Genomic DNA, 25,848 nt, shown 5'->3' on the forward strand with positions numbered 1-25,848 from the left:
GGTGTTTTCTACAGGATTTTGGGATCTCTCGGCGTCTTCAGGGGTGTTGATTGTTTCTTGGGATCTCTAGGCGTTTTTAATTGAAATCCAGGAAAAATTTGGCGTTTTTACATAAATATCACCTTAACAGAAAATTAATTACTTGTTAGGCATTGTTTAAGAATATTTTACGGATCTAGCAAATTTTTAATACTTTCTATAAAATTATTCCTGCATTAAATTAAACAATACAATTATGTCTACCAATTATCACTTGACATTTTCTTATGCGTTTTGACCTTTAAAAATCCTATATGTATAGTATATTCTAGGAAAACTTTGAGGGTAAGTAATTTAAAATATATAATTTTATAAAATATTACAGATCATCATCATTTTGAAAATAATTTTGCAGAAAGGCGCGGTACATGCACCGCATAGGATTTTGAAAAATATTTATAAAAGTTTTATAATTCATATTATTTTTTAAAACCCTATGAGGTGAATGTGTCGCACCTTTCTGCAAAATTATTTTTCAAAATCATAGAATATACTATACGTATAGGATTTTAAAAGGGTCAAAAACGCATCAGAAAGTGTCAAGTGGTAATTGGTAGACATAATTGTATTGTGTAATTTAATGCAGGAATAATTTTATAGAATATATTTAAAAATTTGCTAAATCCATAAAATATTCTTAAACAGTGCCTAACAAATAATTAATTTATGTTAAGATGATATTTGTGTAAAAACGTCAACTTTTTTTTTCTTCTAAAGACGCCTAGATTTCAAGAATGGAATTCACCCTAGTCCAACTCTAAAGACGCCGAGAGATCCCAAAACCCTGTAGAAAACACCCTAGATCAGAAATTAATCGGATGAGTGCATTAGTTTGGGAATTAAGCATTCTCACATCCTTATTTGGGCACTTTTGCCGGCTACCCTTTTTTTTCACTGCATAAATTCTTATAAACTATTACTTGGAAGAGAAGCTTTCCGTTGATTCACCACCACAAACAAAATTTCCAATGGCGATGTCCCTAAACCATCCAACCTTCCCAATTTGTACTGCGATGAAGCAGCAAATGAGGCTGTCTCCTGGGAAGCCGATGAAGTTAATGAAAGAGATGAATTTGTTACTACTTTTTCATCTTTTGATTCAGTCCATTGCTTCGTCGACTATGGCAATGATTCTTTAAGTAATTTGTTCGATTCCAAGGTCGACCGAATGCTGGAATCCAAGGTTCTTTCGTCAAGGTTCCATGATCTCCTAATGATATTGTTAGAGCTCGTCAAGAAGCAATCCAATGGATGTTAAAGGTACCATGCACTACACCTTGTTTTTTTTTTCCTTCGATTTGTTTGTGTTATTATTGTCATGATGCATATGTTTGAACAAATTTCAGGTTCACTGTTTCTACATGTTTAGGCCTGAAATCGCGTATCTTTCCATCAACTACATGGATCGATTCCTTTCGGCTCAAATTGAGTTTTAAAAAGAGTTGAGAAGTTGTCTAATCCACTGATTTGGTTGGTTTTTTCAGTTTAGCAAGGGAAAGGTTGGCCCATGCAGCTTTTATCAGTATCATGCCTTTCTCTAGCAGCAAAAATGGAGGAAACAAGCGTTCCCTTTCTGCTAGACTTGCAAATAATAAAACCCAGATTCTTGTTTAAGCCCAAAACAGTCCAAAGAACGGAGTTTTTAGTGATGAAAACTCTGAAATGGCGATTGCGAACCGTTACTCCTTTGGATTTTGTACATTATTTCATTGCAAAGGTTTCAAAGTCCCAACGACAAAACAGCCTTTGTCACCTATTTTCTTCTGCCTCTGATCTCATTATCAATACATGTAAAGGTGAATTCCTTGTCAGCTGCCTAAAGGATTCTTTTCCCCTGTTTTCTTCCCTTTCCTTTCTATGGTCATAGATTTCGCTTATGATTTGAACAGCCATTGATTCCTTGGATTATTCTCCATCAGCAATTGCTGCAGCTGTGGCACTATGGCTCACTAATCACGGTGTTGATGATCAGACATTGGGGCGCTTACATAATAGACTGACCCAAGTAAATTACACTGTAATACCCAATTCAAACACACACACACACACATGTTTAAAGTAGGAAACTGCTAAGTAGTGCAGAATATTAGATTTGGAAGTGGCAGCAAAGAATCTAATAAATTCAAGCATGTTAAATAAGTCTTTGATAGAGCTGGAATTTAATGTTTGATTGATAAAGGATAAAACCCTAAAAAGAATCATGTTTTGGTTTGCAGTTCTTATTACAGTGTTAACAGGTTTTTTTTTTTGCTATGGGAAACTGATATTTATTAATGAGGAAGCTTTTTTCAGTTTAAAGTTTTCATTTCATACATGATACCTATTATTATATTTTAAAAGGTAGATACCCATTCAATATATATATATATATATATATATATATATATATATATATATATATATATATATATATATATATATATACAAATTAAGAAATCAAATCAATTAATTTTTCGAAAAGAAATTGAACTAATTATTTTTTTAATCAATTTTAACGGTTTTAAAGAAATTATTATCACGTGATATATTGTGGTTCTACCACATAATATTTATAAATTTTTAAAAATTAAAATAAAAAATTTGGAAAAAATCTAAATTCTTTTATGAAAATATTTAGTTTCCTAGAAATGTTATTTTAAAACATTATGATATGACATATGACATTAACTGATTTAAAAATATTATTAGATTTAGTGATTAATATTAGTTAAAGTATAAATTGATAAAATTTCGAAGTATAGAATTTAATTAGATAAAAGAAAAAATTAGGAGTTTAATTGATTTTTTTAAAGTTTGAATATTTCTTACCTTACAAATATTATATGTATAAACAAGTAATATATTTTCCTAAAAATTAACTTGTGATTTTTAATGAAAAAAAGAGAGTTAATGAATACAAAGTAGTCATTATATTGTCCTTTTTCAAGGAAACTTTCAATTGATATAAAATCCTTATAAGAGAGGGAATCACAAGAATCTCAAAATAAGGATCCGTAAAATGTTTATATTTTACATATGAATTTACAGATTACTTACTAAGAGTGACAGTGGTAATATTCGAAATTGGTCATACAAGCTCAAATTCTTGAATCTTAATTACTTGTGACAACACTTGTTGACATTGTTTGATTGTATTTTAAGTTATTGATAATTTAATTTTAATTTTAAAATTAATTCTATTTATCTTAAAATTAAACGATTTATTCATTTACTATTTAATCCTAACTCCATCTTAAGATTATGATTTAAAGTTTATTTTAATATTTAACATGAGTTGCTTTTAAAGCTTCAGTATTAGTCCCGAATTTTAAAAAATATAATGTTCAATTAAAATTCAACCTTCAACATATATGCCTATCAGTAATCACCTAATTTCATTGTATTATAAGTTTTTATATCACTTATCTTTGAAGTCTACTAAATTAAGGATTATTATATCAAACTTATCCACGTGAGACTAAAGGAGAACCTCAATACCCTTAAAATTTTTATGATAATATTTGAATCTTTCATCATGCTATGTTTGAGTGGCGTTAGGGTACATGAAAAGTGTCTTTGAGATATGTGAGGATTGGCGGAGGAGGCTACTTGGTGCACGAAGGAGTAAGTGTGTGGTTAAAGATAAATTATTTCATGGATTCTTCCTACCACGTTATCTATGGTTTATATTAATTAAAATTATTCTCATCATCAATTTTCCCATATTATATAATATATTTTATGTTTCAAATCATCTTTTTCTCTTAAATATCAAAATTAAAAATAATTAGAGTTTATTTTTATTCCCAAACGTAGTACTTAATTACCCAAATCCACATAATTGTAACATCAATTTACGATATCCATTTTCTCAAATTCGTAAAATTGCAACAGAACGTGTATCCTTTTGCCCCAAATTCAAAGAATTGCAGCAACTATTTCTTTCATGTTGACATCGCTTATAAGGTTCCTCCGATCAATTATCGTAGCAGTTTGTTATATATGTGATCATCGCTTTCATCATTGCATAATTTGGTAATTTTATTTCTGCAAAAGTAATTGCTTTAACTGATCCATCATTGCTGATCCTTCACTCAATCCGATCTTAAAGTTTGTCTGCTGCTTTTGGGGAATTTCTTTCTTTGGATTTGTTACATTTTTTTGGAATTTTCCGTCCAGCTCAGTTGGTTAGAGCGCAAGGCTCTTAATCTTGTGGTCGTGGGATCGAGTCCCACGCTAGACAATTTATAATTCTAACTGCCGGAGGTCTTCCACGGAAGCTGCTCTCAACCTGACGTTGAGGGCAGCCTACTACCCTACCTTCCCCTCACCTCATCATATATGGGAGTAGGGTCAACTAATTTTTGTTATTTGTATGTATCGCCGATTGAGTTGTGGGGGCTCGTATTGGAAATCATGTTTAGCTGGTTTCCATGGTGTTGTTTACTGTCTTTGTGTGTAGCTAATTGGTTTCGAGCCTGCTTGAGCTTATTGGTTGCTGTTTCATTGGGTAGTTCATCTGTTTACAAAGATGAAGTTTCGAGATGCTTAACTCATGTTGTTTTCGTTTCATGGTGGGGCTCTTCTTAATACAGTTTTGGGGTAGGTGTTGTTTGCTAAAGCGTGAGTGCATTTTTATCTTGCGTTAGATGTGTACACGATAACCTGGGTTGATGTGTTTTGTTAGTTTTGATTTTCGGTTCTTTGATGGTAGTCATTCATTTCTATCTTTGAACTTCAAGGTTCAAAAATTTTAGTTATTATTATAGATGAGTTTTTTCCACTATTAATTACATTGCATTAATTTTTAATGAATTAGTTATTACTATAGATGAGTTTTTCTATTATTGATTATTTGTTTCTGAATTTATGATTAAGAATAATTAAATAATCTTTTAAATAAACTTACATTTAATAAATTAAATAATAAAATATTATATTTTAATCAAATGAAACAAATATAAAAATAGAATTACAAGTGGAAACCTCGTATATCAGGGAAAAAATGGCTTCCAAAGTTGTATAGCAAAATCAAGAAATAGTGGAAGGAGCCCACCACAGAAAATAAAAATATAAAATCTCCTTTTAGCAATTCCACCGATTATTTTCAATTTGACATTTTCATCCTCCCCCGAAAAACAACCTTCGCTATTTCCGCATCTCCTCAACCAACCAGATTCTTGTTTTCTTCATTATATTTCATTCTTTCATCCCCATTTCCACTAATTATTTTCTCCCCCTTTTTTGTCCTTCCAACTTGACTACAGACTTCGCCTTGATACAGATATTAGCGGTCAGGTTTTCTCGTGCTTTCATTCCACTTTCTTTGTGTTTGTTTTTTCACATAAATTAAAAAGACTAACTTTCTTGTGTTTGTCTTCGTCTGTACATTTATAAATGTATATATAGACTCTTTTATCTTAATAGATTTCGCCTGCGAATTCTGCATTTCAAGAAGGATCCTCACCTGGGTCTCCATTCTCAGCTGGTGATTCTTCAGTTTCCTTTTTTTTTCTTCTTTTTTCAGGTGCCATTTTTTATCTCCATATTTCATATGTTTACTTCGTGGGATCTTCTGGGTTTTTATTTTATTTATTGTTATTAACTTGTTATTTGGTTGAAAGCAGAAATATGGGCTATATGTAAAAGGTTTGTCAAGGTAGAAATTTGAGTGGCGAAACAATGGAGAAATGCGTAGAGAGTTCTTCAAAGGAAGAGAAAGGGAAGAGACTACGGAAGAAGATGAAGTATCAGCTGGTGGAATACCATTCATTGCCTGCATATTTGAGGGACAATGAGTATATAATCGGCCATTATAGATCAGAATGGCCGATGAAGCAGCTTTTACTCAGTGCCTTCTCGATCCACAATGAGACTTTGAACGTTTGGACGTAAGTTTTATAACCCTTTTTATGTTTGTACCATGATTATGTTAGAGTATGACCATGAACTTCTACAGGCATTTGATCGGGTCCCTCATCTTTCTTTCCCTTACCAATATACACTGCAATGAAGATTCCGAAGGTTGTTGATTTTCATGATATATTGAGAATGCCTGATTTGCAAAAATTGCATTCCGAACTCATAACATGCTTGCCTTCGTTACCGAATATCTCCAATTTACACAAACTCAGTGAAGAGCTGAAGACTACTCTCCCGTCACTCTCCAATGTCGGAGAACTTCTTTATAATTGTTTACCTGACCGTTTCTCCACTAATCAATCCAGTGTATGTGTTTTGGTCGTGAATTTGAGGTTTTGGTCATGGTTTACTTTACGTTAAGATGCTGTTTACTTTTATCATTTATAACCGCAGAGAATTATGGAGGATGTGGAAAGCATAATAGCGCCGTTGATGGTGAGACCGATAACTCGAAGGCCGTTTTTCGCCTTCATAGGCGGTGCGATGTTTTGCCTATTAGCTAGCAGTGCATGCCACCTCTTGTCGTGCCACTCAGAGCGCATATCGTATATCGTTCGCAGGCTAGACTATGCCGGCATTGCTGCTCTTATTTCAACTTCCTTCTACCCACCTGTGTATTACTCCTTCATATGTGAACCATTCTTTTTAAACCTATACTTGGGATTCATAACCGTCCTCGGAGTTGCAACGATCATGTTTTCCTTCTTACCGGGGTTCCATCGGCCCGAGTTCCGAACCCTTCGTGCATCCCTCTTCTTTGGGATGGGGATGTCGGGTGTAGCACCGATTGTTCACAAGCTTACCTTGTTCTGGAACCAACCCGAAGCACTTCATACGACCTGGTACGAGGTTGCGATGGGGATATTGTATGGTGCTGGAGCTTTGGTGTATGCAACAAGGATACCGGAACGGTGGATGCCGGGTAAATTCGACATTGCTGGGCAAAGTCATCAGCTATTTCACGTCTTGGTTGTTGCTGGGGCATGCACTCATTATCGTGCGGGTCTGGTATACCTCAAATGGAGGGATGTACACGGATGTTAAACAAGAGAATGTTGGAAAATTAATTTTTAGTAGTGACGATTCCTCTCTTTGTAAGTATTTTTTTTTTAATCTTCTTAGTGGCAGAAGTAGAGGGAAGGGATGTATACAGTGGACTGTGTTCAATTCAACACCACGTAAATGATTCCTCGAAAAACAATCTGAAAGTGGAGGACATCCAGTTTCAACATTAGTATTATTCTATGAAAATGAAAGTATATTGCAGAGTTTTCTTCATTGATAAAGCGGCCACAGGAACAAAAGTATATACGGCTTGCTTTCATTGAGAGTCGATCTCAAGACCTCCCGCTTACTAAACGGGTGCTCTAACCAACTGAGCTATGAAAGCAACTTTGAGACAATTGGTGCTTAATCTTCAAGAATCTTGTATGTCTCGTCACTTGGCCAGTCTTCTGATACATTTACATTACACAGTCAACTTCAATTTTGATATTGTATAATATTAAATACCACACAATATTAATAAAATAATATTTTCTCTTTCATATATATTTACTTTTTGGAAAAAAATGATAAATATTAAACATTTACTTTTACTTTCTTTACTCTACTCCTTAAAAACACTTTTAAGGACAATTTTATCCTTTCAACTCTTTCATATGAAATGATTTGTAGAAATTTTGAGTCTAAAAAGTGTGATAAATTTACCCAGCATATTAGATAGATGGACTACAAGCCAATAATATTATCTTAAAATTCTATTAAATTTTTAATCTTTTGTCAAATTGAAAACAACTGATGAAAAGGTAACAAATCAATTAAACTGACAACAATCATTTTTTTTCAATGTTCGCAGCAATTATTTTATTTAATGTGTAAACAGAATAAAAAATATTTAAAATAAATAAAAGTATTTTAGAAAATAAATTAATGTAAATGTAAAATTATAAATACTTATATATTTAATTTATTAAAAGTTGTAAAAATTAAAAAATAAATATTAGAAAATAAAAATATAAGCAAAAAAATTGACACCAACCAAACAAGTTTATTACTTTCCGGATAGTTTATTTAATTTAATAAAAAAACGTTCGAAAGAGATAAAATGTTAAGGATTGAAATATTTTTTAAAACACAAATAAGGGTTAAAACACTTTCTTAGAAAAATTGAAGGACCAAAAATGTCATTAAACTTAAAAACTTAATTAATTTATAGTCTCCATATTCGAAGGTAAGACTATAAACGAGTGGAGTCGAGTTTGAGAATTGCTAAGTTTGACTCGCCTAAAAAAAGTAAGGCTAAGCTTGATTCGATTAAAAAAAATTAAGGTTAAACTCAACTTGACTTAAAAGCTCGCGAGCTTAAAATTCTCAAGCTCGATTCAAAATAAAAATTGAAGACTCGAAGACCACGAGCTTAAAATTTTCAAGCTCGGCTTGAAATAAGAAAATTGAATTATGAATTAAGCTTGAAAAAACTTGAACTCGAAATATTATCAGAATTAGCATGATTGAAGCTCAAACTCGAGCTCAATTCAAGCTCAAACTAGAGTTCAAACTACATAAAAGTATATATTCAAGGATGGACGGAGGGTGGGTTGGTAGGGGCAATCACCCCAAAAAAATTTAAATTTTTATATATTTAGATGTTTCTTTTTTGTTTTCTATTGTAAATCTATTTTTGTCTCTTAAATTTTTATAAGTACACATCATCTTAAAATTCTATAAGTTTACCTATAACATAAAATCTTGCATTCATCTTTGCGTATATTATATTTTATAAAGAACCAACATATAAATATTAGTGTTATTAATAATTTAATTTTTAAAAATAAAATTTTAATATAATATTTTTTCAAGTTACTCGTAAGCTTTTTAGGTCTGACATAAAGTAACTCGTTTTAACTAGTTAAGAATTTCAGTGCAATTTGAATTCGAGTTTAATTCATTCAATTCAAATGTCGATCGAACTTTAATAAAGTCAAACTCGAATAATTCACAATATATTTCATCCCATTTATATATAGAGGTGTAAATGAACCGAGCTTGAACGAACAAGTTTATGTTCATGTTTGTTCATTTATTTTTTAAGATGCTTGTGTTTGGTTCGTGTTCATTTAAGTTTTAAATATTGTGTTTGTGTTCATTTATTTATTTTTGATGGTGTTTGTGTTAATTTATTTATTGTTCGCGAACATGTTCATCTAGCTTTCACGAACATGTTCATCTAGCTTTCACGAACATGTTCATCTAGCGTTCACGAACATGTTCGTTTTGCGTTCATTTAATGTTCATTTAGCATTCGTTTAACATTCATTTAGTATTCATTTTGCGTTCATTTAGCGTTTGTTTATTGTTCGGTTATCATTTGTTTATATATTCAATTTTTAGTTTTATCTTATCATTTGCAAGATAAAGAAAAATGATAAAATTGCACCAGTAGTGCTTAAACTCCTTTAAATCTACAATTTAAATTTAAACTTTTATTGTTTGTTCAATTTAGTCTCTACCTTCACCAATATTTAAAATGTAAACAAAAAAAAAGAAAATGAGTAGCGGGTAAATGAGCTTGTTCATGAACATAAATAAACGAGCTCACAAACGAGCTCGTTCATGAACATAAACGAACCAAATACATTTCTGTTTGTGTTTGTTCATTTATTAAATGATATAATTTTTTTTCTTCATACTTATTTATTTAGTTTAATAAACGAACATAAATGAACAGTTCATAAATAATTCATCGAATGTTATATTCAATTACAACCCTATTTATATCCCTATTTGAAGTGACAAATTGTATATCCACTTTCAATTATTAAAAATCTTCATTAGCTTAAAAAATCTAAAAGCACCCATTAATAAAATATTTTATGTTTTCGTCTTTAAATTTCAATAATTAAAAAACAAATAAGAGTCAATTTAAACGTAAAAAACGGAGAATTGGCGCCCTAAATTAAAAAAAGTCCAACATATAATATACCATTTTAGACTTTAGTTCACAGCGGTCAGCAATCAATCCCACGTGTTCTCCAACCGTAGTTCACGCCCATCTCAACTCATTAATCTCCGTTTCCTAAGCTCGCATATTTTAGCATATTGACGCCACCTCAGTGTCTACATAATACATATATCAGCCCACTCTCTTGTCCCCAATCAAATCTAGACATCCCTATTTTTGGCTTCTTCCCCTCCTTTTCCATGTCTTCTCTGTTAAAAAACCCTTAGAAACTATTATCTATTGTTACCAAAGGAAAAATGGTGTCTCCTGGGTTATCTCACTCGGAGTATTCTCCCATGGCGAAGCCTCGAAACCGGTCGTTATGGTGTTTCTCTGATGGTTTTCTTTACTGTGGTTTTGTTTTTCTAGCTTTTTTATTAGTATGCTCATTTTGGTCTTTTTTCACTCCAACTCTTAACTTCGGCTCCTCTATTATCAACCCATCGTCTAACTGCAAGGAAAGTGGGTTCGGAGTTAACTTGAAGTCCGACCCGAAAGACCCGACCTTTTACGACGATCCGGAGATGAGTTACTCTATAGAAAAGCCAGTAAAAGATTGGGACGAAAAACGGAGAGAGTGGTTAAAGCATCACCCTTCGTTCGCCGCCGGAGCAAGTGAAAGAATCGTTCTGGTAACCGGGTCCCAACCAAAGCCATGTAAGAACCCCATGGGTGATCATTTACTCTTGCGTTTTTTCAAGAACAAGGTCGATTACTGTAGAATCCATGGCTACGATATCTTCTACAACAACTTGTTATTACACCCCAAAATGGGTTCTTATTGGGCGAAGTTGCCGATCGTTAAAGCAGCCATGTTGGCTCACCCTGAAGCCGAGTGGATCTGGTGGGTTGACTCGGACGCGTTGTTTACAGACATGGAGTTTAAGTTACCTTTAGAAAGGTATAAAAACCATAACTTGATGGTTCACGGTTGGCCAAAGTTGATATACAACAGTAAAAGTTGGACCAGTTTAAATGCTGGAGTTTTCTTGATTAGGAACTGCCAATGGTCTATGGATTTGATCAATACTTGGTCTAACATGGGTCCGATGGGAAAGGAGTACAAAAAGTGGGGTCAGGTTCAACGATCAACGTTCAAAGATAAGCTTTTCCCCGAATCAGATGATCAATCGGCTCTGATTTATTTGCTTTACAAAGAAAAAGACAATATTACGATCATATATTTGGAAGGTGAGTTTTATTTCGAAGGGTATTGGGTTGAGATTATCGGAGGGTATGAAAATACTACGGAGAGGTATTTGGAGATCGAGAGAGGTGTGCCACAGCTGAGGAGGAGACATGGAGAGAAAGTGAGCGAGCAATACGGTGCGTTTAGGGAAGGGTTCTTGAAGGAAGCTGGGAATGGGAGGGGGAGTTGGAGGAGACCATTCATCACGCATTTCACGGGATGTCAGCCATGTAGTGGAGACCATAATCAGATGTATGCTGGGGAATCATGTTGGAATGGGATGGTCAAAGCTTTGAACTTTGCTGATAATCAGGTTTTAAGGAAGTACGGGTTCATACACCAGGATCTACAGGATTCCTCCACCGTTACTGAAGTTCCCTTTGATTACCCTGCTGATGAGGGTCCATGGTAAAGCAAAACAAAGCAGCAAATGTATGATTTTTCATTGAATTAAAGAAACTTTAGATATGTACTTAATTGGTTCCTTGGTTTTTTTTAATAGTTTTACATGCCAAAGGTGTTTCCTTTATATTTCTCTTTATCGCTTTGCATGTGAAAGGATAATAGTTGTTTACTTTTATGATGGTGTTGGTAGGTGGGGATTTTAAGGGGATTAAAGGGTGTTTGATCAGGTTTTGGGGGGCTTTTTCCAAGCTTGAAAGAGACTGACAAAATTCTCTTCTTCCATCTTGCAAATCAATTTTTTGGTTGAACTCATTGTTAATTAGTTCCAAGGTTTGGTTAGGTAGAAGAAAACTATAGGGAATTCTTTTGAGTTAGGTAGAATTTTTCTGTCATTTTCGAGTATCTACAGTCTTTCTAACTATTGTCATTACCTCGTTTTTTTAGTTCTGTTTATATATGGTAGTGGTAGGTGATGTTGTCTTCAATAAGTAATTCGGTAAATATTATAAATACTAGTAATTTTAATAGGATTTGCAACAAAATCATGTACTTATATGTTAAGACTCTGATTTCAAATCCACGATTTATTGTTCTTCTAAAATGGGAATTCATGAAAATTTCATATTGATTAATGATTTCAGCATTAGGGGAAAGTCTTTAATCTCCTCTTGATTTGATGTTGAAAGTTGACCTTAGTAGCTCCATGTCTTTCTGTATGTCGCCCCATGCAATTTGCCAGGAAAATGCCTTTTTTAGTAGATGAAGTAGATGATGTTTCTTTTTTTTAATAGTGAATCAAGAGAGCGATTTCTGCTCCATTCATGGCCATTACTCTGCTCATCCTTTCGAGTTATTCAGATTCAGCCGAAATTGCAAACATATTTGACTGATTTATAGTTTAACTTGAGCGCATTCAGCATGAGTCAGTCCATTTGGCAATAGCATCATACTTAGCAGGAACTTTTGATTTGGATGTAATTGTTTATATGTTGAAATTTACAGAAAGTGGTATGAAACTTGATCTTCTTCCTGGTTTTAGGGCGATATATTAAGACGTTTTTATAGCATATTATACAATTTGGACCTTTTAATATGTTTTTGTCGCTTGAAAACCTCCATATATTTTGCCTTGATTACATTCATGAACGGTGTTGGAGCTCTTACCCTTGGGTTGCCGACTGAGAGCATAACAAGGAAACCCAATAATTGATTCTACAGCTGATAATGATACTAAAATCTCCCCCTTTTATCTCTTTTAATATTTCATTTCTTTTTATAGTTTATTGTGGTCTTCGACCCATCATCCAGTCTGGACCATCCACGCTAGAAGGGACCCTAGAAAGCTAAAGCAAACTAAACCAACAAATTCAAATAATTATTGTAAAAACGTATTTTGTTTATTAAAATCCGTTTCAAAAATAATATTTTGAACATCTTTTTATAAAAACTTCTATGGTGTTTTTGAATTAAAAGGACAAATTTAAAGAATAAGGCTGGATGGCTCTAGTTTTATAATAAGGAGGTTCGTTAGTGTCTCTGCGAAGAAAATCTTGCATGTAAACCGACCGATAATCATGATGAAGCATCTCAAATTATGACTGAGAAACATGTTTGAGTTGCTGGGTGGTTGGCTTCATGTGAAGTCAATTATCCATCCTCATTGTTTGAACATTGAGTCAAAGGCCTAAATTGAGCATGAATAGTATTGAGAGTCGATATGAATCGGGAGCAATTCGCTTGTATCTGCACTAATTGTTCTTTTTATATTTTTGACGTGTTTTAGAATAGTTTATAATCTCTCTCTGAAGCATCTGTTTTAATTTTTTTTAGATTTGTAGGTTTTGTTAAATGTAGATAATGAAGTCACGTGATGAATTATTAAAAAAATACTTTTAAATGTTAAATTAGTATTATGAAAAATAAAAGATGTTTTTATTGATTCATATTTTTTAACATACTTTCCTGTAGATTATACATTATAATTTTGGATAGATAGTATAGAACAAAATCTCGTATTTTTAGAAATTGATTGTAGTCTGGAATATGGATTTATTAGGGAATATATACTATGTAGAAATTTATTTATTAATTGAGTGATTCAATTTTTTATGTGAGTTTAAATCTTAATATTTATCTTACAAATATAATATTCTCTGCTCAATAAAAGAATATCATGTAAATCTGTCAAAATAAAATATGTGCATTGATATAGTTTCAATATAAAAAAATCACATTATTTTGTTTTTTAAATAAGAATAGTTTTGTGTTTGTGGTATATTTTTCTCTATTTTGCAACATATTTTTTTTTCTTTTTTCTTGGTTGTTTGGATGTTTCTTTATTTTATGTTTTTCAAGGTTGGATTTGTCGTCACGACTAATCAAAATGACTCTTATTTTTAATCATGTTAATCTTTCTTATTATGGACCTCGAATTGAATTAGATATGCGATTTTTCATTTATAGATAATTTTTCATGACACTCAACTCTGATTTACAGTTCTCAGTAGCCTTTCAATAACTTCATCTTCTTTTGTGGTTTGTTTACTGAAGTAGTTAGATTTGTTCATATCTATTTTTCGCTTAAGTCTTTTGGTTGAGTTTTTAACCTTTTTCATATATGATCTGTGTATGATGTAAGGTAACTAGTTTCTTGTATCAATGCTATAAGAAAATATCTAATTAGTTTACGATGATAGTTGTAAACCTTATTGTAATTTTGGATTTTTTACTTTTTAATAAGAATAGCGATTTCTATTAAAATATTATATTAATATTAATGTAAAAAACATTATTAAATGATAATATTTTATGTTATAAAATCCCCTGAATTTTCTGCATTTTAAACAAAATCCCACCAAATTAGACTATTGTTCTAGAAAAATGGCATAGGGATGGATACATAACCAGCATCGTAAGAGGACGAAGACGCTGTCGTTTAGGACTAATACAGTCATCTCTACCTATTATCATCCTTTCAACAAACTATTCCCGACTATACAAGTCAAAATTACAATGCAAATTTAAGGGAGAAACCATAAAAAATGTCGTGGTTAGCTAGATCGATTGCTAACTCGCTCAAGCTTGACGAAGACGAAGAGGATCACCCCAATGCAGACCTGAATCCGAATTCCGAATCCGATCCAAATCCCGACTAAGATCGCTTCGAATTTCCTTCAGTTTGGGTCCGAGGAAGATGGTCTTGAAAAATACGCGAGTGGATACACAGTCGATGTCACCGAAGAAGTGGTCGCTTTCGTTAGGGATATCGCGATGCATCCAGAAACTTGGCTCGATTTTCCCATTCCCGATAATGATGATTTTGATGGTAATTTAATTAATTACTAATTTGTAGATTATTGGATTTTAATTAAATTAGATTAATGAACATTTCAAATCAGCTGATTTCTTGTTCCTTCATTGGTAACTTCTGTTTTTTTTTTTGTTTAATGTGTGATTTATTCTCTCTATATTTTTAATGCAAAATTTTGAATTTTATTTGATTAACTCTGATGCTGGATTTTGTAATGCGCTGCTGATAATTAAATATTGATCATTGATTATAGAATGGTGTAAATTTTTTGAAATCAGCGGATAATAAAATGAAGTAAGTTACATTTTGATCCTTTATGGTTGTTATAAAGGATCTTTCAATTGCTTTTTGCATCGTGGTTTCTCAATCCTTTGATATCTCTATGAAACTTGGATATCAAACCCTGTATAGTTAAGTTCGCTTGCTTTGACACAGACATGTGAAATGATCCCTTTCTGCCTTACGAGTACATTAAGAGTTGATGGCTAATTGATTACTTGTAAAGCAACTATCAGAACTGCTCATGAGTCTTATGTTAGACCTTTCTGTGTATATTTATATATTGTATATAAGTTTGATGATGGTTTGAGAATTTCTGTCATTCAGTGCAATAAACATACAGGCGTGAAGTAGAAAATTTAGTCATACAAGCCGGTACATATTCCTGGTATATTTTGTTATAATGTGCTAAGATTCTTGGTAATGGCTATTGAAGTTTTTAGTTATATAATTCTTGCTTGAATCACATTTTTTCCTTCCATTTAGATGAAATACTGGGCAAAAAAGGCATATTGTGAATTCAAGGATTTTGAGAAACTGTAAATATTTTGGTGTATTGTCTGAAGATGCATTTAATGGAATGTTTCCATATCGCTGCTTTGACATTTGGTTTCCCAAAGGGCTGCTCTACTCTTTGTTCAATGATGTGGTTGTGCATTGATGCACGTTATGAATGTGGCTAATTTCTAGCATCCTTTTATTGTTTTGAAATATCATATTTTGATATGTCTGATGAGCAACAAGAACATGCCTTAGCTGTTGAACGTCTTGCACCAAGATTGGCTGCTCTTAGGATTGAACTTTGCCCAGGATATATGAGTGAAGGTTGCTTTTGGAAGATCTATTTTGTACTTCTGCTTCCTCGACTAAATAAACATGATGCAGAACTACTCTCGACTCCCCAAGTAAGTTTGTGGATCTTTTTTTCTTCTTTTCATTGGTTTATCCCCCAATTTATTGTGATTCAAGGTGTTGTGTATCATGTTCTTGAGGTTTCACTCAAGGAATTTTATCTGCCGCAGGTATGACCAGAGACGGAACATATAAGGAGCCAGGGAGAGCCTTGGCTCCCCCAAATTTTGGAAAATTTTCTTTATGGTCCTTCAAATTTGTTAAAATTTCCCTTCATATATATAATGTCTCCCCCAATTTTTTTTTTAAATATCCTTTATATATAATGGCTCTCTCAAAATTCAATGTCAAGATCCGCCACTGGGTATGACGATGAGAATAAAACTAATATTAACAAAGTAATTAATGTTCAAAATTCTTAAGTGCATTCGGAAATAGAAGCTCATCAAGTTCTATGCACGTCTTTTTCAGCCTTGAATGTCATTTTTCACAAATTCTCCTCTCGTAACAAAGAACTGCTAGTGTATAAGTTGATTTATCATCCTGATATTTCCTTGCAGTGGCTATCTTACTCTAGTCTCAGTTTCTTTTCAGATCTCTTGTTTCGCCTTCAATCAATATTCTCATTTATTATGCACGTCGTTTCCTTAAAATATATGCCCAAAATTTTTTATGCCTTAATAATATGGAATGAAGGGAATGATTGCTTGTGCTTTTCTTTGTGATTCACCTTCCTTCACGCCTCTGTTCTGCTTCACCTCTCTGTATTTCTAACTGTTAAATGTTCTGCATGCAGATAGTTGAAGCAAGAGCAGCGTTAATGCAAGGGATACAGCACCCAGCAAAGGCTAAGGCTGCAGAAGATCATCCTGAAAGTGGCACTTCAAATATAGAGGCTGATTTACCACATGCAGAGTCTCTTTCTGTGCCTTATTCCGCTCAATCTAAGTCAGTTCCATTCAAGGAAGCTGAAACTGAGGTAGCCACTACTTCTGTGGCTGTTGAAATTTCAACAGAAAAGCACCCACTTCAGAGTACTGAGGTGCAGGTCGTTGACAAGTCTATCATTGAGGAAGAGCCAATAAAAGAAGCCAAACATCAACATTCAACATCCGGCTCTTCTGTAGTTTCTATTGAGAAATATGAAGATGATGGTGATGACTGGTTAAAAGAGGAAACTTCGGAGGCAGTTGGTACAAGTGCTACCACAGTACCTCTTGATAATGATGAGGATGTTCCATTCAGTGATCTTGAGGAGGAGGAGGATGTGCCAATAAGTTACAGATAGGTGATATCTGGTTCTGATTCTTCAATGAAAGACTCAAGAGATTGGGTTCAGCTGGGCAGGAGCTCTACGGACTCGGTTAAAGATGTTAACTGTGTTGGTAATGAACATTTTGGGTCTGAGCAGGAACGTACTCGAAACCCCAAAACCAAGGAATCAAATGACTGGCTTGATATTGAAGAAATCATGTGAACCAATAAGCTTTGCGATATCTGTATTCTAGTTTCGTCTTCCTTATAATCTTGTTAATACCTTGTGTAGGATTTCTTCAGTTTGAGCTAAGGCTCTGGAAACTGTTTTTATGTACATAAAACTCTGTCGAAATTGGATAACGACGTGTTGATGCAATAATATTCATAATCTATCATAGCAGTTGTGTTTGTTCAGGAAAGGGATTTAAGTTTGTATGACAAAGAGCAATATTTTGTTTTTGCCGACTGGACAGATTTTAGAAAATCTTAATAAGTGGATCAAACAATAGCATAAACAAGGAAAAGAATAATAATTTAATTAAAAGTTAGAAAATAGGAGACCTAATTTTTCATAAATAATGGACTTATGTACACAATTAGGAACTATTCACGATTTATTGAAACCGAGATTTTCCGAAAATCTCTCAAGCTGAGACCACAAGTTTCCTAATGAGAACTTAGCCCTTTCTTCCACTTCACCACTGCTGGTTCTGCTAATACTTGAAGAAGAAGCTCTAGAAGTCCCATTGGGAGATTTGTATACCATCAAAGAAGACCCCCCGATCTCTTGCCTCACCAATTCCACTGTTCTTGGATTTGCTTCATCCCCCGAAGCATCCGTAACGTAGAAAGATCCGGTTGCTCTCTCCCCTTGTGTCCCGATTTCGGCTCGGGCTATCGATAGCCCGTTTTCACGAAACACCCTCGTCACATCTGAAAGCAATCCCATCTTGTTTAGTGTACACAATTCCAGCCTCAACCCCTGCATCAAAGTAGCATGAAAAGGATTGTCAAAACATACAATTTCAAGTACTAAAAGCATAAGGCAAAAGTTTTCTTGTTTTATGACACTAACATCGGAGACTCTTCTTTCGGTTGCTGCAATCAAGCATCGTGCCAGTTCCTCTCTTTCACTTTGTGTATTCAGACTGCATCCATCTTGTCTCCTTATGAAATACTCCTGAATGTAGATCATTGTTAATTTAAAACGAAAACAATGAAAGCATCTGTGAGTTGCTTGTAAGAATTTGTTTTCAAAGTACCTGATCAGCCATGGTGCCCTTTGAGCTAATGGCAGCATGAAACACTACGTATTGCATGTCGGTTAAAGCACAAACTGTGTCGAACAAGAGCTTGGTTCTGTCTCTACACCTCAGATTCACTACCGAGTACCCTTTTTCTCTGCAAGCCTCTATCGTTACATGAGTCTTCGTACACCCATTCCACCGCCTGCAGCTTTCATCGCAGCCTTGACACTGCTCATAGTCCCTATCAGCATACATCAACTGGTGGAGCCGCCGCTCCGTATGTGTCCTGCCAGCTGCCGGGGATGTTAACCGGACACTCCTACACTCTCCACTCTCATGATGAGCATCAACTACACTCCCCAACTTTTCGTGTACTTGAGCCAGCAGTTTCGGCGCCATGATCGGCCCTCCCTTGATCCCATCTTCGATATGGATTATGCATGCTACTCGGGAATTATGAGTCCATGCAACGGCAGCAGTAACATGGCACCTCAATTCATATAAAGCTGCGGAGATCTCTGAGATGAGTCCAGGTCGATCCCTGCCGGTAATCTCTATGGCAGTATATTCGGTGGAGACATAGCAAGGCTTCACCTCTTGTTTGAGGCATGCTTGTAATTCCTTTGGAATCCCTCCTCCTCTCCTTCTTGTATCAGAGAGTGCCTATCAAATATCATTCTCTTATTAGAAAGCAATTCAAAAACTAATTGGTTGTTTTACAGTAAAATATAAAATCAGAGACCTGTTGAATGTAAACAATAAGGTTCTCGTCAGTAACTTTGTTCCCTAGCTGGTCTGTCACATGGAACACTGCAAGCCGTGCAACAAATGAATTAGGAATCATATTATATACGTGTATGTGATATGGTGGGGTATATAGACTGACCATCCATAAGCCATCCACCGTCCGATGAAATGTATGATTTGGAAATGACGAGGTCAAGATCTGTCAAAACCTGGACCATCTCCAGCAAAATCCCGTGCTTGTTTGCACTATCCACCTGTGAAAAAGCCTTGTCAGAAAACAACTGCTTTCACCGGAACCATATTTATTTATTTTTGAAGAATAAATGTGGCTTATTCTACCCTTTCAACATTGAGTTTGTTTTCATGGGGCTTTTGGTCTTTTAGGAGCTAGATCTTCAAATATCGATTATGGGAATAATATTAAGTTAATGTTGCCTTCATTTGTGATGGATGAGTCTCCAGTAGGTTGGTTTCAACTTTCAACTATCCACTACTAATATCTTATTAATTTCCACATTAACCAATGGGGAAATTGAGTTAATGAAGATTACAACAAATTAATACGAGTGGCTAACTAACATCGATTACTTAAATCTTTGTCCCTCAGTTTCACACCACTATCTATGGATGGAATCTTCAACCTTTCTAGCTTTTGCTTTTGGATCCAAACCACTATACAAAAGCCAATTAACGCAACACTAATTTTCTTCAAGTCCAGGGATCTTCCGCTTGAGTTCTTAACAATTAAAGATTGTACTAAATTTTCAAGATATTTTAACTTTGAGAATGTATTTTAACACTTTAAAAATCTTTTAAATGTTTTAAATGTATAAGAGAGTATTGTCCTCAATCTTTCGTGTCAAATTAAACTATTTGTCGAGTCGTTTGAAATTGTACATAATTAATGTCGAAATCGTCGTTAACATTCAAGTTCTTTAAGCTTTTGACATTAATTTTGGTGGTTTCAAACAACTCAACATATCTCATCCCACGAAGTTAAATATAATTAAAAGTTTGTATTTTCAATCTAAAATTCTTTAAAAACTCTCTTAAATATCGAGAGATAAAATCTCATAATAAAATAATACGATAATAAATACACATAAAATAATAAATTCTAATTACTGATTGCTCCAATAGACAAAAAAAATTCCTCTACAAATATCATATATATATTTATATATATACTCAACAGTTCAATTTAATTTAAATAAAAATAAAAAAGTATTTTGATCAAACCTTTACAAGCGTGCAGTCTCGGCATGCGTCGTTGTCGATGCAAACCCTGTAATCATCAAACCGCCGTATTGTAAAGCCATTTGTTTTCATTTATTAAACAACCCCAACTTCAAAAATTAACAAGAAAAAAGCACTCTTCTTTTCATTTTGGTAAAAGTAAAATACCTGGGAGGATGAATTCTTTCGATGAGGGATTGAAACTCGTGATCAGTATAAAAAGGTTGGTATACAGTCTCCATCTTCTTCTTCTGTCTTTGATGTTGGAAGATACCTCTAAAGTTTGCTTCATTGGAGAGTAAAACTCTTAGCAATCATCAATCAATATAATTAACATTTATATATGCTAGGTGCTGTTCTAAGAATCTTAAAATCTGGGAAAAGCTTGAAAATTAGGAAAGCGGCTGGACATAAAACAATGCATAAAAATGGAAGAAATTATAAGCAAGGCGCGGTGTCTATCTTGGTTTTAAAGATAATAGGGAAATTTTCCTGCAATTCGGGCATGTTTTTTTGTTGAAAAGGAAACAAGGAAATTAAGAAGAAGAAAATGATTGAAAAACAAATTCTAGTTGAATCCAACTCGGAATTTGAGTCATTCACGTAGGACCGAAATGATTAGTAAGATTTCCAACTAAGGTTAGAAAAAAAATATTTGTTCATATTGTTGAAACATGAATATGAATGCAGGAAAACAAGGAAAGCAAATCTTTGAATTTTCTATAAGCAGAAGAGTAGTTTATAAGAAACGAATGAATTAAAAAAAACGAATTTGAAGGAAGAAACGTAGGAGAAACAGATCAAGATTAAATTACCATACCTTATTAAGGAGCAAGAAAAAAACTGGGTTTCAAGTTTGAACTGCAGAAATCCAAACATGCAGTGTCGGAGGCCGAAACAAAAACAGCTCAGTTCATAATATCCATGTAAGAAAGTTACTTAAAACGGAAAGTCAATACAGACAAAAGAAACAATTGTGTCAAAGCTTGGAAGACAGTGATCGGTTAAATTCTTGAAATTGAAACAGGGTGAAAATTTCCAATTTATATAGGAAATGGGTTATTTTTCAGAAATGTTTTTACTGGATTACGTAAAAGGAGGAGGAGGAGGGTACGAAGACTAGGGCTCTGGATGATAGATAGCCACGTACGAGGTTGAAATACGCGTGTCATTACAACACTGCGGCGCCTCCATCTTCACCACGTAACTGTTGTGGCTGGGAATTTCTCATGGGATTCCATGCCCTTGGGTTTAGAAGGGGATTTAGGTTTTAGCCATTACTTTTGTAACATGAATAAAACAAGCTTCTGCACTGCCAAAAATGTAGGACATTATTTACCAAGTCACCTATGTTTAGGTGCTGTTTTCTTTTGAACACATTATATTCATATTTTTTTTGTTCATGAATTTTGATTGTATTACTCCTTTCGTTTTTCTTAACTATTTTTGGTTGATTGATGAGTAAGCAATTGAAATGCATGGTGTTTGTGAGGTTGAGCTGCTTTCAAGTTATCTGCTGGCTTTTGTTAAGATTATTATTCACAAATTTTGCTATAATTGCTCCATATAATTCCAACTTAATCATTGAATTTTTAGGGATACGTTTAATGTTTCGTCACATTTTTCCTTCTAGTTAATAAGTAGAGGGGAATCTGGCAAAAAAGTTTGAATAATGCAATAGAAAAAAATTCTACACATAGTGTAGTCGAAAAATTATTTGTTTAAGTAGAGTGATTGCTACAGTGACCACCATAGGTCTTTAGGAGCACATGGCGACCTCCATAGGTCTCCAGGAGCACACGGCGACCTATGTAGCACTTGGCGACTTATGGACCCACTTGGCGACTTATGGAGCTACAACAACAAGGAAAGAGAGAAGAGTTGCTGCAACAGAGGAGGCTTTATCGCAAGGAGCACTTGGCGACCTATGGAGCACTTGGCGACCAATGAGGTCACTGTAGCAAACACCCTAGTTCAAGAAATAATTTGGATAGAGCCCTATATAGGGATTTTTTTTCCAACGCCCTACATGGGCGAGGAAGCCGGGGAATCTAGGATTACTAATGAATAGGAATTGAGATATTATTATTTTTTATTAGTTCAACAACATATGATTCTTTTTATAATTATATTATCGTATTTATTGATTGAATAATTTGAATTATATATTACAAAAAGTATATTATAAAAATAAATTTTTCAATCTAATTTCGTTCATTCATGATTCCCGAATTTAAATAATCTATTTTATTTAAAAGATTTAAAATATTATTTTATTACATCAATGGATTATTAATCAATTATATACTATATTATTTTAGTATAATTGAATACATATGGATTTTAGACTCTCGATCTTATATTCTATCATCATGTTTATTGGTGTCTAAAGTTGGCACTTCAAAGTATCACTCAATCCAACAGTGCATTCCAAGTGTTCATCATATTTTTCCTCTTAAGGTTTGAGATAATCACTTCAACTTGAGCTTCACTAATGTAACGCTCTTGGAGCCTTAAACTCGTGAACGTGCGGCCTTAGATGCTTCGGAACCACTCTTGGGCTTTTTCCACCTACGTCAGCCTGAAAAATACTAAGCTAGAAGGCTTAGTACAACACGGAAGCACAAAAGAACTTGGAAATGAGATAGCTCACACAAACAAGAGAGAAAGTTGGTTAAATGCTCTTTGTATTCCACCAAATAAAATGAAAAGTGAAGTGAGTACAAATGAGCTGGGGAAGGCCTCTATTTATAGTTGAATCTCCTTGTAGTGGACGACTAAGATCAATCTAAATCAATAGCTGAGATGAGCCATATTAATTACAAATCTTTGTATATAAGGAAACTCTATCAATCACCATCTAATCAAATCTCCTATTTAAGTGAAGACATCTAAACCACCATCTCATCACATCAATTAGTCTGATTCTTTCCTTGGATGGTTGATCACACTTGATATAGTAAGATTCCCCCACAATCTCTTCTGATTTGTTATCTCTTGCCATATCTGCGTTGCCTATGTGGACACAATCTGATAAGGTGTCACTTTCTTTGTTTGTACAGTCAGTGTGAATAGGCTCGAGCCCTTTTGCCCTCTCCACATTTTGGGCCAAGTCTGATGGACTAGTCACGCCCAATATCTTCTTGAGAACCTCCGTCCCGATCTCAAGCACACATGCCTCGGGCTTAATCTCTAAGGGCGTGACATTCTCCTCCACCGAGCCTAGCGACGCCCTCATCGCACCATTGGAATGTACTTGGACTTGCCCCTCTTGGTTCTTTTCCGGTGCCTTGGCTTGTTGCGATACCCCATATGGACTGCTTACCTTGGCTTTTGCCACCATGTAACCTTGTATTCTTTTGTCTCATTGCATACACCTCGATTGTAGGAACTCTTTCCTACCCGTCTACACTTGCCTCTGAACGGACCGCCTCAATCCTTTGGTAAAGGCTTGGATGACTCCCTCAGTCCCTTCCAACCTTTAGTTGATTCCCTTTTGTGATTAGGTCCTCCTCGACCTAGACTCACTGATGATGACAAATTAGACTTAACAACACAAGAGTTGTGTTCAAGATGTACCTTGTATCTTTTGATTACAATCACCCAAAAATGCATCAGCCCTCCTTTGTCCTTGAAGCCTGATGCTCCATATATCGACACTTCTCCTTTGAAGTTCGGTGCCCCTTGTTGCATCTGCTCTTCCACATTGAAGTCCAGTGCCTCTAGCTCATCTATTGGTGGTGTCTCCATGTCCTTCGAGAGCTCGGGTCTCATCATCCCTTCATGGATGTTCGCCTCCTTTAGAACATCTTCAACAAACTGGATTGCTGTAAATCCCTTGATCTCTTTTCCCTTATCTCATTTCAAAGGCATAATACATTGTTTTTTTAAGATCAAGGATGGTTAAAGTATCGGCGTAGGCGAAAATGAAAGCGTTAACACGGTAAAGATAACTTAGATCGATCACAAAATCAAAACCATTCAATGAGACTACCTTAAAGTCCACCTTATCCTTTTATTCCCCAATATATAGTTCAGTATTCTGTGCCTCTCTAGCAACTGATACTCCCTCGGAGTTGACAATCTTGATCATACCAGTTTTCTTCTCCACTCAGAGACCAAGATTTTCGACAGCTCTCTTGGAAATAAATAGATCAGTTGCCCTAGTGTCCACCAGAGCACTCTTTGACCGTCTTGCAACGTTGACGTCCACATACATCAACCCTTTTTGCTTCTTGCTCCTATTTGTCTTGACATAACTTAGGATCATTGTGCCAAACCTCATAGCCTCATCACTTGTAGGCTCATTCACCTCCTTGGACGCACTGGCTCGATCTCCACAACTATGTAACTCCTCACCTTGGTGGTACCTCGGTTGCTCCACTTCTTCTCTCCGCTTGGTATCCTTGAAGCTTATAACTGTGCAAGTGTGGCTACGTCTGATTCAACCTATTGACTCAATATGGCAGCCAACTTCTCATTCTTTAGGCAATCCCTTAACATGTGCTTGCCCCCAAAAAGGTAGCACGTGAAATGCTCTATGTTCTTCTCTTGGTCTCTGCCACCAGATGACCTGAACTTGCCTTTTATACGGATTTGTTCGGATCCTTCATTCTTTGGCATTCTCTTGCCCTTTTGATGCTCTTCAGATTCATCTCTGGATGACTTCTCTCTATCTCCCTCGCCATTACCCTTGTATCTCAGCTTTGGCTCACTCTTCACAATCTCGAACTGTGCTATGGCCTTGGCTACATTTAGCGCTTTAAAAAGATTATGGACATCTCTCCATTGGATCTCCATCTCGGCCATTGTTGTAGTATGGTGATAACTCCGTAAAAAGGCTCAATTTCTAGTATTTTCACTTAAGTTATTGCTCGTCTAAACAAAGTATGCAAAACATTTTAGTTGCATGTAGGTTATATTAGTTTGTGGTGGATAAGTTTTGTTTCGGCAAGATTTATGTGGTTTAACTGATAATGCTGAAGAGAAAGGGTGTGTGTGGACTGTGTACGTACATGAAACTTAGAAAGTGAGAACATTTCATTCGTGACAACGTAATTTGCAAGGGCCAATGGAATGAGAGAAGAACATAAGGAGCATATTTATCTCGTCGAGGCAAGGTTTATCTGAAGAGTCTGAAGCGGATATAACAAAATCGCCTAGGCCACACGCCAGCTGGATGACCTCCTTCATATGTAAGTAAGCCTTAAATATTCTAATAGCCACATTTCCTTTTTAAGTCTGGATAAGAAAGCAACTGTTATTTAAGGAATCTCCAATCATGCCAAACCCTAGGAGATTTTTCCCTATAAATAACCAGCCATAGCCACTAAAAGAAGAAGGTAACGATGAAGAGAGAAGAGCTTTACCTAAGGCGTGAGCG

At 34.7% G+C, this 25,848-nt stretch overlaps 3 protein-coding genes, 1 non-coding gene and 2 pseudogenes across 5 annotated transcripts; 4 read left to right on the forward strand and 2 right to left on the reverse strand.

Annotated features, from left to right (window-relative positions):
* The first annotated feature begins 1,007 nt into the window (after positions 1-1,007).
* Positions 1,008-4,608, forward strand: LOC120141811 (annotated as a pseudogene).
* Positions 4,609-5,649: 1,041 nt separating this feature from the next.
* On the forward strand, positions 5,650-7,088 carry LOC120141698 (annotated as a pseudogene).
* A 168-nt stretch (positions 7,089-7,256) lies between these two features.
* TRNAT-AGU lies at positions 7,257-7,330 on the reverse strand. The gene has a single exon. It is a non-coding gene; the product is annotated as a tRNA-Thr (tRNA).
* A 765-nt stretch (positions 7,331-8,095) lies between these two features.
* LOC120141688 (putative glycosyltransferase 7) lies at positions 8,096-12,418 on the forward strand. Its single transcript, XM_039156485.1, has 3 exons — positions 8,096-8,109; positions 10,196-11,554; positions 12,327-12,418. The coding sequence occupies exon 2, from the start codon at positions 10,201-10,203 to the stop codon at positions 11,542-11,544; it is 1,344 nt and encodes a 447-aa protein (XP_039012416.1). The 5' UTR covers positions 8,096-8,109; positions 10,196-10,200; the 3' UTR covers positions 11,545-11,554; positions 12,327-12,418.
* A 2,245-nt stretch (positions 12,419-14,663) lies between these two features.
* Positions 14,664-17,523, forward strand: LOC120141812 (the record flags this gene model as incomplete). The annotated part of the gene is made up of 3 exons (XM_039156593.1): positions 14,664-14,862; positions 15,817-16,031; positions 16,775-17,523. Coding segments are annotated over 3 exons (906 nt in total), but the record flags the coding sequence as incomplete, so codon positions are not given.
* A 304-nt stretch (positions 17,524-17,827) lies between these two features.
* On the reverse strand, positions 17,828-20,787 carry LOC120141781 (ACT domain-containing protein ACR1). Of its 2 annotated transcripts, XM_039156583.1 has the most exons (8): positions 20,634-20,683; positions 20,469-20,514; positions 19,845-19,884; positions 19,369-19,495; positions 19,225-19,292; positions 18,498-19,145; positions 18,311-18,415; positions 17,828-18,217 (listed from the first exon to the last, which is right to left on the reverse strand). In XM_039156583.1, exons 4-8 carry the CDS (start codon positions 19,445-19,447, stop codon positions 17,843-17,845), a joined length of 1,275 nt encoding a protein of 424 aa, XP_039012514.1. In that variant the 5' UTR covers positions 19,448-19,495; positions 19,845-19,884; positions 20,469-20,514; positions 20,634-20,683; the 3' UTR covers positions 17,828-17,842. The 2 variants fall into 2 exon arrangements, with proteins under 2 accessions (XP_039012514.1, XP_039012513.1); XM_039156582.1 differs by lacking the exon at positions 19,845-19,884 and having other exon boundaries at positions 19,369-19,483; positions 20,634-20,787.
* Positions 20,788-25,848: the final 5,061 nt, after the last annotated feature.

This window comes from Hibiscus syriacus, unplaced genomic scaffold, assembly GCF_006381635.1.
Source record: "Hibiscus syriacus cultivar Baekdansim isolate YM2019G1 unplaced genomic scaffold, ASM638163v2 tig00110813_pilon, whole genome shotgun sequence".
Taxonomy (NCBI): domain Eukaryota; kingdom Viridiplantae; phylum Streptophyta; class Magnoliopsida; order Malvales; family Malvaceae; genus Hibiscus; species Hibiscus syriacus.

What these genes read in the sequence shown, in the direction of transcription:
- LOC120141688 (XM_039156485.1), top strand. Translation starts at nt 10,201, where the DNA reads ATGGTGTCTCCTGGGTTATCTCACTCGGAGTATTCTCCCATGGCGAAG.
- LOC120141781 (XM_039156582.1), bottom strand. Translation starts at nt 20,707, where the DNA reads ATGGAGACTGTATACCAACCTTTTTATACTGATCACGAGTTTCAATCC. An exon ending in GAAAGAATTCATCCTCCCAG is followed by an intron (nt 20,515 to 20,633) that starts GTATTTTACTTT and finishes TGATGATTACAG; the next exon opens with GGTTTGCATCGACAACGACG. An exon ending in CGGTGGATGGCTTATGGATG is followed by an intron (nt 19,293 to 19,368) that starts GTCAGTCTATAT and finishes CACGGCTTGCAG; the next exon opens with TGTTCCATGTGACAGACCAG.